Below are 17,333 nucleotides of genomic sequence, written 5' to 3' on the forward strand. Positions count from 1 at the left end.
ATCTTTTATATGATTATATAAAGTAGAGATGTTGCTGCAGTCTCTCAGTAGACGTACTGTGTTAATAACTCTGCACAGGAGGGGATAGGAAATGGAACAGTCGCTTGCCGTACTGCTCACACTCAGTGAATAAAATTACAGTGTAGTTGTCTCTGAGACAACTACACTGTAATTGTATTATTATTATAATGTGCTATAACATGATCTAATGTAGCAGACAGTAATATTGTGTGTATCACCGGTGAGCAGGACCAATACTCCGTTGTGTATAGAGGATTTGTGGTTCTCTCTGGGGCTGCATATATACGTTTCTGTTATCTTGGTTTTAGAAAAGCCGCACCTCTTAATTCTGTTCTCCCCCCTCCCAAGGTGGCAGCACATCGGAAGCAGTTATCTCTCCGGTGGTCCTAGACAAGGACGGCATTCAGGATGTGGTGGGACAACTGAAGCGCTGTCCGGCAGGGCTGGACGCCATTCTGAAGCGCACCGTGCCGTGGGGCGTGGCCTTCCATCACGCTGGTATCACGTTTAATCTGCACTTACAATGAAAACATTAAACCTGAGACCTCTTTGTGTTTGATTAGTTCATGACCCTGATAAACACCTCATCCATGCAATAGCCCTTGTCCCTATCTGTGGTTCACATGTGTATGTTGCATGTTCACAGGGCTGACATTCGATGAACGAGACATTATTGAAGGAGCCTTCCGGCAGGGCATTGTGCGTGTACTCACGGCGACCTCCACCTTGTCCTCCGGGGTGAACCTCCCTGCCCGTCGGGTCGTCATTAGAACCCCGCTTTTTAATGGGCGACTTCTGGACATCCTCACCTATAAGCAGATGGCTGGGAGAGCTGGAAGGAAAGGAGTTGATACGGAGGGTAAGTGTAAATCGGAAGTCCTAATATCAGGACAACAAATCCATTCAGTTCTCTCTTATCCCTATTTTTACTGACTTTGAGACGTGTCAGGAGCTGTCACGCTGGTGACTGTATGAGACGTGATGTGACACACGGGGTACAGAGCTGAGACATCTTGGGTGTGGCCCACATTTCTCGGGGGCCTCCAATTCTGTTGTCCTTCTACATCCTTACACATAGCCTGGCATGAAATAGGAGACTTGTAGTACCCGTTAATACACCCTCACCATCTCTGACTACAAATAGGGGTACATTATTTAACACTAGGGGCTTAAATAGTAAATTATGGATGGGTAACACTGTGACAATGGATAAGTTGAACACCCAGGGTGGGGTCTGTGTACCATTCCTCTTACTGCCCTCTTTCCAGGGTAGACTCTATATTAATAAACAAGTTCTCTACACTGCAATGACTGGGTTACAGAGGAATGGGAAGATTCATATGCAGTAATGCAGTACTGCGTCCGCCCACTAGGTGACCTCGTCTCCCTGAGGTATGGATGCTGGATAGATTTACCACTTGCGATTGTAACCTTCCGTAGTTGATGTATCACATTTATCTCGATCCATAGGTGATTACTGCTCTGAATTATTGTGTGTCTGACTGGGGCTTGGCCTCCTCCTACTGGACGATGGGCCCCAGCTGTAGACGTTGGAGAGATGACTGTAAATGACCATGTGGTATTAGCAGACAACTGTTTACTCTGGGAACCTCCCTCGGCATATACCCGTGGATACATTACTGCAAATGATGTTGTTAAAACATCTATATTTTCGATTATACTTTTGTACCGTATACTCCGCCTTTGTTTTATATTTTTTATAAAGATGTGGTTTGATATTTAGCAGATGTGTCCCCTTCATCTTTGTATGAAGAGACGATAGAGATGTATTTCTTTAAGGCCCAAAGTCCATGGACTTCCCATAGAGCTTATAGAGAATTATTCCCGACCACGGTCTTCTCGCCACTTCTGGGACAAACCAGACAACCTTCTTAACAGCTAAACTATGTCCCAGTGTTCACTTCTGCATATGTGAGGGGGGAACTCCAGGGTAACCCCAGCCAATCACTTGTCTGGTTTGTAAGTCCTCATTTATGAGCTTCTCTGGCTCTTGTGTAGACCCCGTGTAATGAAATGGGTCAGTTTCACTATATGCAGATGTTTGGCTGTGTGGAGTTGTCTTCTGTCTTCCGTGTTATGTGGACCTATGGGCGACATCCTGAGGGAATTGGAGGCTTGGTGAGGTAGTGGGAAAAAAATGCCTCTCTATGTAGATGATCGGTTGCTATATTTCCCTGACCCAGTTCCATCTCTTGTGTTGTTTACTATTAAATTATTTAATATTGAAAGATCACGGAATTTGTTGAATCTGCAAAGTAACCTTATAAAACACATTCAGCTAATATGAATGAGCAGATCCATGTTGGGCTAAGACCTGTAGAATGTTAGGTCTCACAGAGCGGACCCTCGTAAGCATTATCTTATGTCTATACAGTTATATAATATCATTGAACCCCCTATGAACTGTACAGCACTGCGTAAATGTTGACACGTTTTGTATCCTGGATAATAAGTCCGCTGGAGCAGGGGGCTGTGTCCTTGTGTTGATCTCTGCTTCCTGTTTTGGGCAGGTGAGAGCATTCTTGTCTGCAAGCCATCGGAGAGGTCAAAGGGGGTCAGCTTGTTGCAGGGGACCCTGAAACCGGTACAGAGCTGTCTCCGGAAAGAAGGGACCGGAGTCACAGGCACCATGATCCGAGCTATTCTAGAGGTAAGAGGTGTCCTCCTAATCCGTTACTGCCGCAAGAGTCAGTGGGTTAATTTATCAGAAATTGTTGGACAAAGATGTTGAGCTATTACATTAGTAATCTGTATCTATAGCAGCTGGGTTCTTGTGTTCTTCTGTTAATCTTTAATGGCTTATAGCATTAATAAGCGGTGACCACAATCCAGTTAATTGAAGGTTTTTGTGCATCAGATCATCGTTGGCAGGGTGGCAGACACTCCAGATGACGTTCGTCTTTATGCCTCCTGCACCCTCCTAGCGGCCAGCATGAGACAGGAGAACGAGGGACCTCAACAGGGGGCCTCAGGGACCATTGAGGCCTGTGTGGAATGGCTGCTGGGGAACGAGTTTATACAGGTGCTCGAGGAAAACCGTGATGGGAGTGAAGGTAATTACTTCATGGAGTGTGCGAGACCCTCTAACTGACAACCAGCTGAGGAGTCAGCCGGCCTAGTCTCTCCATTCTGGCCACACGTGTTGCGTTACTGCTTCTCACCCAAGAGCCCTGTGCGGGGATCACTGTTCAAGTTGTCTGTACACTTGGGTGATGAAAGTGGACGCCATCTGACCGTTTGGTGCTTGGGATGATCAGCAGGATCCTTTTTGGTGCCTGTTGTATGATTGCAAGTAAACCTCATACACAGGCCGACTGCATTTACCAATACTCGTAATAATGACCCTATAGTATTTTTATAGGGCCTCAGGAACATTTTGGGGCCACAGTGCAATATCATTTCTGCCTCTGTAAGTTAGCTTTGTTCTATGAATCTGCCGACAACTTCTATTCTTGTTTGTTTGCAGTTGAGGTTTATCGTCCGACAAAGTTTGGCTCCGCTACTCTCTCCTCCTCTCTTTCTCCCTCTGAGGCTCTGGGGATATTTGCTGATCTCCAAAGGGCAATGAAGGGCTTTGTGCTGGAGAATGACCTGCACATCCTTTATCTGGTATGAGAAAATGACCGTGAATGGTGTTAATATTCATGAATGATGTTCTTTCCTGTCCTGAGGGTTAATGACCAATGATGTGCTCCTGGCCCGATTTAGGTCACCCCTGTGTACGAGGAATGGGCGACTATTGACTGGTATCAGTTCTTCTGTCTCTGGGAGAAACTTCCTGTCTCGATGAAGCGTGTAGCCGAGCTGGTGGGAATTGAGGAAGGGTTTCTGGCGCGTTCAGTTAAAGGGAAAATTACCGCTAAAAATGATCGGCAGCAGAGGCAGATCGCAATCCATAAAAGGTGACCGTTCATTACATATACATTCATTGGATATGCTTTGAAACAGGTTGCAAAGTCACGTCAGTACGATCTTTAAAGAAAGAAACCTGTTACATTAAATAGATGTATAGAAAATATGTTAGCTTCAGGTATAAAAAAATAATAATATATATACAGAAATGGATGTTTAATGACAAGGGAAACCCCCATCTCAGTACCAGACCCTGTGATTCGTGTGACGGACTGCACAGCTGGCCTTTTACCAATCCACTGTGAAGCTTTATGATGGGTGCTGCTTTCTATGTTTTTATACTTGATGTGTGTAAATTGCATGTTGAACATGGCCCATTAACAATAATATCACAGGAAAACATTTCCTTAACTAACCGATCTGCTTAAGTGTCCGCTATACCGGACTACCACACAAATGTGTCAGCCAGTCAATGTAAACCTGAACTGCTTGAGCCTAACATCTACTACTGGCGATAACATGTCGGCAGTATCTGTCACCTCCACCATACATCTGTCACCTCCACCATACATCTGTCACCTCCACCATACATCTGTCACCTTCACCCTACATCTGTCACCTCCACCCTACATCTGTCACCTCCACCATACATCTGTCACCTCCACCATACATCTGTCACCTCCACCCTACATCTGTCACCTCCACCCTACATCTGTCACCTCCACCATACATCTGTCACATCCACCATACATCTGTCACCTTCACCCTACATCTGTCACCTTCACCCTACATCTGTCATCTCCACCCTACATCTGTCACCTCCACCATACATCTGTCACCTTCACCCTACATCTGTCACCTCCACCCTACATCTGTCACCTCCACCCTACATCTGTCACATCCACCATACATCTGTCCCCTCCACCATACATCTGTCACCTCCACCATACATCTGTCACCTCCACCATACATCTGTCACCTCCACCCTACATCTGTCACCTCCACCCTACATCTGTCACCTCCACCATACATCTGTCACCTTCACCCTACATCTGTCACCTCCACCCTACATCTGTCACCTCCACCATACATCTGTCACATCTGTCACCTCCACCATACATCTGTCACATCCACCCTACATCTGTCACCTCCACCCTACATCTGTCACCTCCACCCTACATCTGTCACCTCCACCATACATCTGTCACCTCCACCATACATCTGTCACATCCACCCTACATCTGTCACCTCCACCCTACATCTGTCACCTCCACCCTACATCTGTCACCTCCACCCTACATCTGTCACCTCCACCCTACATCTGTCACATCCACCATACATCTGTCACCTCCACCATACATCTGTCACCTCCACCCTACATCTGTCACCTCCACCCTACATCTGTCACCTCCACCCTACATCTGTCACCTCCACCATACATCTGTCACCTCCACCCTACATCTGTCACATCCACCCTACATCTGTCCCCTCCACCCTACATCTGTCCCCTCCACCCTACATCTGTCCCATCCACCCTACATCTGTCCCCTCCACCCTACATCTGTCCCCTCCACCCTACATCTGTCACCTCCACGATACCATACATCTGTCACCTCCACCATACATCTGTCACATCCACCCTACATCTGTCACCTCCACCATACATCTGTCACCTCCACCATACATCTGTCACCTCCACCATACATCTGTCACATCCACCCTACATCTGTCACCTCCACCATACATCTGTCACCTCCACCATACATCTGTCACCTCCACCCTACATCTGTCACCTCCACCATACATCTGTCACCTCCACCCTACATCTGTCACCTCCACCATACATCTGTCACATCCACCATACATCTGTCACCTCCACCCTACATCTGTCACCTCCACCCTACATCTGTCACCTCCACCATACATCTGTCACCTCCACCATACATCTGTCCCATCCACCATACATCTGTCACATCCACCATACATCTGTCACCTCCACCATACATCTGTCACATCTGTCACCTCCACCATACATCTGTCACCTCCACCATACATCTGTCACATCCACCATACATCTGTCACCTCCACCATACATCTGTCACATAGACCACACATCTGTCACCTCCACCATACATCTGTCACCTCCACCCTACATCTGTCACATCCACCCTACATCTGTCCCCTCCACCCTACATCTGTCCCCTCCACCCTACATCTGTCCCATCCACCCTACATCTGTCCCCTCCACCCTACATCTGTCCCCTCCACCCTACATCTGTCACCTCCACGATACCATACATCTGTCACCTCCACCATACATCTGTCACATCCACCCTACATCTGTCACCTCCACCATACATCTGTCACCTCCACCATACATCTGTCACCTCCACCATACATCTGTCACATCCACCCTACATCTGTCACCTCCACCATACATCTGTCACCTCCACCATACATCTGTCACCTCCACCCTACATCTGTCACCTCCACCATACATCTGTCACCTCCACCCTACATCTGTCACCTCCACCATACATCTGTCACATCCACCATACATCTGTCACCTCCACCCTACATCTGTCACCTCCACCCTACATCTGTCACCTCCACCATACATCTGTCACCTCCACCCTACCTACATCTGTCACCTCCACCATACATCTGTCACCTCCACCCTACATCTGTCACATCCACCATACATCTGTCACCTCCACCATACATCTGTCACATCTGTCACCTCCACCATACATCTGTCACCTCCACCATACATCTGTCACATCCACCATACATCTGTCACCTCCACCATACATCTGTCACATAGACCACACATCTGTCACCTCCACCATACATCTGTCACCTCCACCATACATCTGTCACCTCCACCATACATCTGTCACCTCCACCATACATCTGTCACCTCCACCCTACATCTGTCACCTCCACCCTACATCTGTCACATCCACCATACATCTGTCACCTCCACCATACATCTGTCACCTCCACCATACATCTGTCACCTCCACCATACATCTGTCACCTCCACCCTACATCTGTCACATCCACCATACATCTGTCACCTCCACCATACATCTGTCACATCTGTCACCTCCACCATACATCTGTCACATCCACCATACATCTGTCACCTCCACCATACATCTGTCACATAGACCACACATCTGTCACCTCCACCATACATCTGTCACCTCCACCATACATCTGTCACCTCCACCATACATCTGTCACATCTGTCTCCTCCACCATACATCTGTCACATAGACCACACATCTGTCACCTCCACCATACATCTGTCACATAGACCACACATCTGTCACCTCCACCCTACATCTGTCACCTCCACCCTACATCTGTCACCTCCACCCTACATCTGTCACCTCCACCATACATCTGTCACCTCCACCATACATCTGTCACATCCACCCTACATCTGTCACATCCACCCTACATCTGTCACCTCCACCATACATCTGTCACCTCCACCCTACATCTGTCACCTCCACCCTACATCTGTCACCTCCACCATACATCTGTCACCTCCACCATACATCTGTCACCTCCACCATACATCTGTCACCTCCACCCTACATCTGTCACATCCACCCTACATCTGTCGCCTCCACCCTACATCTGTCGCCTCCACCCTACATCTGTCGCCTCCACCTTACATCTGTCACCTCCACCCTACATCTGTCACCTCCACCCTACATCTGTCACCTCCACCCTACATCTGTCACATCCTTACTGCTACAACATTGTAGTTTCTGGTTCTACAAGCCAGAGAGAAAGTTCATGAAATCACTGATACATTAAGGAACTTAGGCAAGAATTTGAGTAAGTTTTCTTATTTAAGTTCCTTAATGAATCAGGCCCTATGTCCTTATGTGCGTGATTACTTCATTGGATATTTTTAAAAGTTACTTTATTAAGTAATGCTAATATGTGGATATAAATAAAAATAATTAAAATGAGACAAGAGACAGACGATGGGAGAGAGTGGTTGGGACTGACCGGCTTAAATGGAAACAGAAAAGTCCTGTCTAACAGAGAACTAAGGACTTTATTAAACATTTGTGTAACAATCCGCAAATAATTACTTTGTGAACAGTCTTGTGCTCTGATTGGCTACAGTTTGGACTAACCCTGTCCTGTGTTCTTATTGGCTACATATGGGTCTAGCTCTGTGATTCTTCTAATGCTCTGATTGGTTACAGGTTGCTTTAGTCATGTCAATTTTCTAATCCTCTGATTGGCTACTGGTTGGTTAACCCTATCCTGTGTTCTGATTGGCTTAGGTGGGTCTAGCCGTGTAATTCTTCTTATGATCTGATTGGCTGCAGGTTGCTCTAGTCCTTTAAACTGTTGTACCCAGCATATTTGTTTATAGGCTTTCAGGATCATCTTGAGGGGAGTTAGCATTTAAGCCGTTTGTTGGCCGAATTCAGGAGACAATGCAGTGACATTTTACAACAAGATTCTCGGGCCCGGAGACATTTCTGCGTATAGGAAGGTGCCTGATATTTTGCAGTCCTCGTGGTTTTTACAGCACTAGTTTTGTTGCTTCTACAGGTTCTACACGAGTCTTGTGCTGCTGGACTTAATCAGCGAAGTCCCTTTATCAGAACTGACAAAGAAATATGGCTGCAGCCGCGGGCAGCTCCAGTCCCTGCAACAATCGGCAGCGACCTATGCAGGTGAGACACTGCGCTGTAGGAGCCAGCAGGATAAAATACCAGCTTCCAGATATTTTCATGATTCAGCACTTTGTCTAGGTGTCAAATAAACTCATTTCAGTCAAATGACAGTAAATAAATGTCTTCTAGGTATATGGCATTTGCATATTTTCGTTTACAGAAATTAACTATATAGTTTAGTTCTTTTATAAAGAAAAAAACTACTTTCTGGGACCGTGTAGGTAGGATGCACCCCCCCAATATCTTTATTTTATTGCTCCTAGGTGACATGGAGTTATGGCGGGAAATCTTTTGAAAATTTCTCTCAATTTGGAAATCATGTTTTCTTAATTCCACTTTGAATATGCAGCTTTTAATGTAATTTAATTTGTATCCCGGGCTATTGTTGGATCGCAGTCCCGGTGTAATGTCACCCTGTGTGTGTAGCAGGTTCTGTGTATAGGATCGCAGTCCCGGTGTAATGTCAGGTTCTGTGTGTTTGATTGCAGTCTTAGTGTAATGTTACCCTCTGTGTGTAGCTAGTTCTGTGTATAGGATCGCAGTCCCGGTGTAATGTCAGGTTCTGTGTGTTTGATTGCAGTCTTGGTGTAATGTTACCCTCTGTGTGTAGCTAGTTCTGTGTATAGGATCGCAGTCCCGGTGTAATGTCACTCTCTGTGTGTTCCAGGTTCTGTGTATTGGATCGCAGTCCCGGTATAATGTCAGGTTCTGTGTATTGGATCACAGTCCCGGTGTAATGTCAGGTTCTGTGTGTTTAATTGCAGTCTCGGTGTAATGTTACCCTCTGTGTGTAGCTAGTTCTGTGTATTGGATCACAGTCACGGTGTAATGTCACCCTCTGTGTGTAGCAGGTTCTGTGTATTGGATCGCAGTCACGGTGTAATGTCACCCTCTTTGTGTTGCAGGTTCTGTGTATTGGATCGCAGTCTCAGTGTAATGTCACCCTCTTTGTGTTGCAGGTTCTGTGTATTGGATCACAGTCACGGTGTAATGTCGCCCTCCGTGTGTAGCAGGTTCTGTGTATTGGATCACAGTCACGGTGTAATGTCACCCTGTGTGTAGCAGGTTCTGTGTATTGGATTGCAGTCACGGTGTAATGTCACCCTCTGTGTGTAGCAGGTTCTGTGTATTGGATCGCAGTCTCAGTGTAATGTCACCCTCTTTGTGTTGCAGGTTCTGTGTATTGGATCACAGTCACGGTGTAATGTCACCCTCTGTGTGTAGCAGGTTCTGTGTATTGGATCGCAGTCTCAGTGTAATGTCACCCTCTTTGTGTTGCAGGTTCTGTGTATTGGATCGCAGTCTCAGTGTAATGTCACCCTCTGTGTGTAGCAGGTTCTGTGTATTGGATCGCAGTCTCAGTGTAATGTCGCCCTCCGTGTGTAGCAGGTTCTGTGTATTGGATCACAGTCACGGTGTAATGTCACCCTCTGTGTGTAGCAGGTTCTGTGTATTGGATCGCAGTCTCAGTGTAATGTAACCCTGTGTGTAGCAGGTTCTGTGTATTGGATCGCAGTCTCAGTGTAATGTCGCCCTCCGTGTGTAGCAGGTTCTGTGTATTGGATCGCAGTCTCAGTGTAATGTCGCCCTCCGTGTGTAGCAGGTTCTGTGTATTGGATCACAGTCACGGTGTAATGTCACCCTCTTTGTGTTGCAGGTTCTGTGTATTGGATCGCAGTCTCAGTGTAATGTCACCCTCTTTGTGTTGCAGGTTCTGTGTATTGGATCACAGTCACGGTGTAATGTCGCCCTCCGTGTGTAGCAGGTTCTGTGTATTGGATCACAGTCACGGTGTAATGTCACCCTCTGTGTGTAGCAGGTTCTGTGTATTGGATCGCAGTCTCAGTGTAATGTCACCCTGTGTGTAGCAGGTTCTGTGTATTAGTTTGCAGTCTCAGTGTAATGTCACCCTGTGTGTAGCAGGTTCTGTGTATTGGATCGCAGTCTCAGTGTAATGTCGCCCTCCGTGTGTAGCAGGTTCTGTGTATTGGATCGCAGTGTCAGTGTAATCTCACCCTGTGTGTAGCAGGTTCTGTGTATTAGATTGCAGTCTCAGTGTAATGTCACCCTCTTTGTGTTGCAGGTTCTGTGTATTGGATCACAGTCACGGTGTAATGTCACCCTCTGTGTGTAGCAGGTTCTGTGTATTAGATTGCAGTCTCAGTGTAATGTCACCCTCTGTGTGTAGCAGGTTCTGTGTATTAGATTGCAGTCTCAGTGTAATGTCACCCTGTGTGTAGCAGGTTCTGTGTATTAGATTGCAGTCTCAGTGTAATGTCACCCTCTTTGTGTTGCAAGTTCTGTGTATTGGATCACAGTCACGGTGTAATGTCACCCTCTGTGTGTAGCAGGTTCTGTGTATTGGATCGCAGTCTCAGTGTAATGTCGCCCTCCGTGTGTAGCAGGTTCTGTGTATTGGATCACAGTCACGGTGTAATGTCACCCTCTGTGTGTAGCAGGTTCTGTGTATTGGATCACAGTCACGGTGTAATGTCACCCTCTGTGTGTAGCAGGTTCTGTGTATTGGATCACAGTCACGGTGTAATGTCACCCTCTGTGTGTAGCAGGTTCTGTATATTGGATTGCAGTCTCAGTGTAATGTCACCCTCTCTGTGTAGCAGGTTCTGTGTATTGGATCACAGTCACGGTGTAATGTCACCCTCTGTGTGTAGCAGGTTCTGTGTATTGGATCGCAGTCTCAGTGTAATGTCACCCTCTTTGTGTTGCAGGTTCTGTGTATTGGATCGCAGTCTCAGTGTAATGTCACCCTCTGTGTGTAGCAGGTTCTGTGTATTGGATCGCAGTCTCAGTGTAATGTCACCCTCTTTGTGTTGCAGGTTCTGTGTATTGGATCACAGTCACAGTGTAATGTCACCCTCTGTGTGTAGCAGGTTCTGTGTATTGGATCGCAGTCTCAGTGTAATGTCACCCTCTTTGTGTTGCAGGTTCTGTGTATTGGATCACAGTCACGGTGTAATGTCACCCTCTGTGTGTTGCAGGTTCTGTGTATTGGATCGCAGTCTCAGTGTAATGTCACCCTGTGTGTAGCAGGTTCTGTGTATTGGATTGCAGTCACGGTGTAATGTCACCCTCTGTGTGTAGCAGGTTCTGTGTATTGGATCGCAGTCTCAGTGTAATGTCACCCTCTTTGTGTTGCAGGTTCTGTGTATTGGATCACAGTCACAGTGTAATGTCACCCTCTGTGTGTAGCAGGTTCTGTGTATTGGATCGCAGTCTCAGTGTAATGTCGCCCTCCGTGTGTAGCAGGTTCTGTGTATTGGATCGCAGTCTCAGTGTAATGTCACCCTCTTTGTGTTGCAGGTTCTGTGTATTGGATCACAGTCTCAGTGTAATGTCGCCCTCCGTGTGTAGCAGGTTCTGTGTATTGGATCACAGTCACGGTGTAATGTCACCCTCTGTGTGTAGCAGGTTCTGTGTATTGGATCGCAGTCTCAGTGTAATGTCACCCTCTGTGTGTAGCAGGTTCTGTGTATTGGATCACAGTCTCAGTGTAATGTCACCCTCTGTGTGTAGCAGGTTCTGTGTATTGGATCACAGTCACGGTGTAATGTCACCCTCTGTGTGTAGCAGGTTCTGTGTATTGGATCGCAGTGTCAGTGTTACGTCACCCTCTGTGTGTAGCAGGTTCTGTGTATTGGATCACAGTCACGGTGTAATGTCACCCTGTGTGTAGCAGGTTCTGTGTATTGGATCGCAGTCTCAGTGTAATGTCACCCTCTTTGTGTTGCAGGTTCTGTGTATTAGATTGCAGTCTCAGTGTAATGTCAACCTGTGTGTAGCAGGTTCTGTGTATTAGATTGCAGTCTCAGTGTAATGTCACCCTGTGTGTAGCAGGTTCTGTGTATTGGATCGCAGTCTCAGTGTAATGTCACCCTCTTTGTGTTGCAGGTTCTGTGTATTGGATCACAGTCACGGTGTAATGTCACACTCTGTGTGTAGCAGGTTCTGTGTATTGGATCGCAGTCTCAGTGTAATGTCGCCCTCCGTGTGTAGCAGGTTCTGTGTATTGGATCGCAGTCTCAGTGTAATGTCACCCTCTTTGTGTTGCAGGTTCTGTGTATTGGATCACAGTCTCAGTGTAATGTCGCCCTCCGTGTGTAGCAGGTTCTGTGTATTGGATCACAGTCACGGTGTAATGTCACCCTCTGTGTGTAGCAGGTTCTGTGTATTGGATCGCAGTCTCAGTGTAATGTCACCCTCTGTGTGTAGCATGTTCTGTGTATTGGATCACAGTCTCAGTGTAATGTCACCCTCTGTGTGTAGCAGGTTCTGTGTATTGGATCACAGTCACGGTGTAATGTCACCCTCTGTGTGTAGCAGGTTCTGTGTATTGGATCGCAGTGTCAGTGTTACGTCACCCTCTGTGTGTAGCAGGTTCTGTGTATTGGATCGCTGTCTCAGTGTAATGTCACCCTGTGTGTAGCAGGTTCTGTGTATTGGATCGCAGTCTCAGTGTAATGTCACCCTCTTTGTGTTGCAGGTTCTGTGTATTAGATTGCAGTCTCAGTGTAATGTCACCCTGTGTGTAGCAGGTTCTGTGTATTAGATTGCAGTCTCAGTGTAATGTCACCCTGTGTGTAGCAGGTTCTGTGTATTGGATCGCAGTCTCAGTGTAATGTCACCCTCTTTGTGTTGCAGGTTCTGTGTATTGGATCATAGTGACGGTGTAATGTCACACTCTGTGTGTAGCAGGTTCTGTGTATTGGATCGCAGTCTCAGTGTAATGTCGCCCTCCGTGTGTAGCAGGTTCTGTGTATTGGATCGCAGTCTCAGTGTAATGTCACCCTCTTTGTGTTGCAGGTTCTGTGTATTGGATCACAGTCTCAGTGTAATGTCGCCCTCCGTGTGTAGCAGGTTCTGTGTATTGGATCACAGTCACGGTGTAATGTCACCCTCTGTGTGTAGCAGGTTCTGTGTATTGGATCGCAGTCTCAGTGTAATGTCACCCTGTGTGTAGCAGGTTCTGTGTATTGGATCGCAGTCTCAGTGTAATGTCACCATCTTTGTGTTGCAGGTTCTGTGTATTGGATTGCAGTCTCAGTGTAATGTCACCATCTTTGTGTTGCAGGTTCTGTGTATTGGATCGCAGTCTCAGTGTAATGTCACCCTGTGTGTAGCAGGTTCTGTGTATTGGATCACAGTCACGGTGTAATGTCACCCTCTGTGTGTTGCAGGTTCTGTGTATTGGATCGCAGTGTCAGTGTAATGTCACCCTGTGTGTAGCAGGTTGTGTGTATTGGATCGCAGTGTCAGTGTAATGTCACCCTGTGTGTAGCAGGTTCTGTGTATTGGATCGCAGTCTCAGTGTAATGTCACCATCTTTGTGTTGCAGGTTCTGTGTATTGGATCGCAGTCTCAGTGTAATGTCACCCTGTGTGTAGCAGGTTCTGTGTATTGGATCACAGTCACGGTGTAATGTCACACTCTGTGTGTAGCAGGTTCTGTGTATTGGATCACAGTCACGGTGTAATGTCACCCTCTGTGTGTAGCAGGTTCTGTGTATTGGATCGCAGTCTCAGTGTAATGTCACCCTCTTTGTGTTGCAGGTTCTGTGTATTGGATCGCAGTCTCAGTGTAATGTAACCCTGTGTGTAGCAGGTTCTGTGTATTGGATCACAGTCACGGTGTAATGTCACCCTCTGTGTGTAGCAGGTTCTGTGTATTGGATCGCAGTCTCAGTGTAATGTCACCATCTTTGTGTTGCAGGTATGGTGACGGTATTCAGTAATCGCCTGGGCTGGCACAACATGGAGCTTCTCCTCTCGCAGTTCCAGAGTCGCCTCACGTTCGGTGTACAGCGAGAGCTCTGTGATCTGGTGCGCTTGGATTTACTGAATGCTCAGAGGGCGAGAGCCCTTTACAATGCCGGATTCATTACTGTCAGCGAGCTGGCAAGAGGAAATGTCATCGATGTTGAGACAGCCTTGAAGAACGCAGTGCCCTTTAAAAGGTGATTGACCTTGTCTGCGAACAAGCAGATCTTCCTCTGCGTCTCCTTACATCATGCATTAATCTTATAATTAACCATTGTCATCCAGTGCTGTGTAACTTGTTACTGACATGTCCCAGAATCCTTTGCACTGTTCAGACCCATTTCTGCGTCCCCTGGGATGCAAGTTCCTCAATCAATTTATAACTTAATTGTAAACAAGGAGAGGGGCTTAATACAGATACAAAATACAGAAACTGGACCCCTGCACTCAGAAGTGTTAGTTACAGACATTTAAATATACACATGTGAGCCATTCATCACTTCAAATGTGATACTGCTAATTATGTGGTACCTATCACAAGATACCCCGACCTCCAGACTGGTAACACATCCCACTGGAGGCCCAGACACACCAGGGCGTACCCCAACCCTCCAGACTGGTAACACATCCCACTGGAGGCCCAGACACACCAGGGAGTACCCCCAACCCTAGAGATGGGTAACACATCCCTCTGGAGGCCCAGACACACCAAGGAGTACCCCAACCCTAGAGATGGGTAACACATCCCTCTGGAGGCCCAGACACACCAGGGAGTACCCCAACCCTAGAGACTGGTAATAACTACTGTGGAATGATATAGCATAGCTATCCTGAAACATAGGAAGCACTGCAATGTATTTTGAGGGAAAACCCAGATATACAAATGACGGTCCTACGTCTGCACTACTGAGTATAAGACAGGAACAGGACTGTAACGCGTCTGAATGATCCGCGTATAACGCTTCTAGTGTATCTGTGGCTGCTGGAGCTGGTTTAGTCATCCCTCTCTGTTCCAGCAGCTAATTCTCTGCCGTAACACTTCCTGGTCACTTGTCATAAGTTATGTGACCTCCTCACACTCCGTTCATTGAATAATATCAAGGAACAGCTACAGCTCCTGTCTTCTTAGTGGCGGAAGAATCGGGATAAGATTATACCCCAATGGCTTCCTCCTGGTCGAGAGGATGATCAGGACTATTGGAGCTGCCAATCTTTGTGCTCCAGTGCCACATGTTAGGCTGATAAAGAGGGTGCAGGTTTTATTTCTGCAGGGATGGGGGGGGGGTCGGTTTCAAAGTTTTAGGTTGTTAGTTTAGCGGTTACAGAATGACGGTATTTCTCCTGTGTATGGTTGCTCACAGAATACATTACACAGAGCTTTCATGAGAACCCTTAGTTTATTAAACCTTTATATTTCACAATCCCATGCGGACTTCCTACCCGGGTGTCTTGCGTTATCTCTCACAGCTCCAACTGTTAATTACAGAAGCAATCTGTACCCACGCTGCAGCGGCTCCAAATCTTACTGCATAATTGAGATAAATTCTCTATGACAGAAATGATTAAAGCTGCGTAAACACTTTCAGAGGGAGATGAAACAAATGGCTTTGTGATGCAGATGGTCATCTTTAATTTCTCTGCATTCTATGTGACGAGCTCCAAATCCGCAGCCTGTATAATTCTTCTGGTGTGTAATTAACACAGGGACTAGATTAATACATTTAAATGGAGTTAGATCTGCTGGGGATTATGCCTAAATCCATATCAATAGCAGAATCTCGTTTTCATATTTTAATACATAGTAAATAATGCATATTAAACACTTGGCTGCTGGAAGTATTAATTAGAGGCGTGAGAGACCATATTGTTCTCTGTAGATCACAATGTGTCTTGTCCTTATTGGTTTTATCTGCCTCTCACATTTATCTCCCTTGTTTTGTCTCTAACGAATCTCCGCTGACGGAGATTGTAAACTCTGTTGTCCTGCAAGGTTCTTTCTTGGTGCAATATTTACTAGAAGCAGTTTATACAGATTATATAGAAAACGGAATCTTAAAAACCCATCATTTCTATGACCAATATAATAAAATCCTCATTTATTAAAAAACACAATTAATTATAACATATATATATATATATATATATATTAATAAAAACACAGAAATATGTCTTTCCGAATAGAGAGATCCTTGTAGGAGTAATATGACCGGCAATGGGAATGTAATAAATCCTGCAATGTGTTTAAGGAAGATATATCCACGAAGTCCCAAACCTCCAAAATATAGTAAGTAAGTGATGTTCTCCTAAGAGGCCAGAGGTAGTCTGTTTCAGAGTCAGGTATTTAGCAAGAGAAATAGAAAATGCAAATCTTTCTCCAAGTTAGTAGAAATCAGGGATGAGCGGACTCGGATTATCGCAATCCGAGTCCACCCGAACAGTGCAGATCCGAGGGCGATCCGAGCACTGTTCGGGTATTTCCGGAGCTGAGAAAAACTGAAAACGAGGCTATGAGTCCAATTCCCACCGTCTGAGCTCGCGATACTCGGATTCTATAAATTCCCCGCTTGCCGCCGCCATCTTCACTCAGGCATTGATCAGGGAAGAGGGAGGGTGTGTTAGGTGGTCCTCTGTCCTGCTCTTTCTCGTGCTGTGCTGTGTCCTGCTCAGTCCAGTGGTGCTGTGTCCTGTGCTCTGTCCTGCTGAGTCCAGTGGTGCTGTGTCCTGTGCTGTGTCCTGCTCAGTCCAGTGGTGCTGTGTCCTGTGCTCTGTCCTGCTGAGTCCAGTGGTGCTGTGTCCTGTGCTCTGTCCTGCTGAGTCCAGTGGTGCTGTGTCCTGTGCTCTGTCCTGCTGAGTCCAGTGGTGCTGTGTCCTGTGCTCTGTCCTGCTGAGTCCAGTGGTGCTCTGTCCTGCTGAGTCCAGTGGTGCTGTGTCCTGTGCTCTGTCCTGCTGA

The 17,333-nt window shown here is 46.5% G+C and overlaps 1 protein-coding gene across 4 annotated transcripts in view; it reads left to right on the forward strand.

Annotated features, from left to right (window-relative positions):
* POLQ (DNA polymerase theta) overlaps positions 1 to 17,333 on the forward strand; it is a 53,719-nt gene that overhangs the window by 14,430 nt on the left and 21,956 nt on the right. For all 4 annotated transcript variants that reach the window (XM_075197454.1, XM_075197455.1, XM_075197456.1 and 1 more), the window contains exons 9-16: positions 370 to 519; positions 668 to 880; positions 2,553 to 2,692; positions 2,900 to 3,095; positions 3,509 to 3,651; positions 3,751 to 3,944; positions 8,485 to 8,609; positions 14,337 to 14,580. In XM_075197454.1, the coding sequence (XP_075053555.1) occupies positions 370 to 519; positions 668 to 880; positions 2,553 to 2,692; positions 2,900 to 3,095; positions 3,509 to 3,651; positions 3,751 to 3,944; positions 8,485 to 8,609; positions 14,337 to 14,580 (1,405 nt within the window). The remainder of the gene's footprint in view (positions 1 to 369; positions 520 to 667; positions 881 to 2,552; positions 2,693 to 2,899; positions 3,096 to 3,508; positions 3,652 to 3,750; positions 3,945 to 8,484; positions 8,610 to 14,336; positions 14,581 to 17,333) is intronic.

Source organism: Mixophyes fleayi, chromosome 2 (assembly GCF_038048845.1).
Source record: "Mixophyes fleayi isolate aMixFle1 chromosome 2, aMixFle1.hap1, whole genome shotgun sequence".
In the NCBI taxonomy this organism is placed as follows: Eukaryota; Metazoa; Chordata; class Amphibia; order Anura; family Limnodynastidae; genus Mixophyes; species Mixophyes fleayi.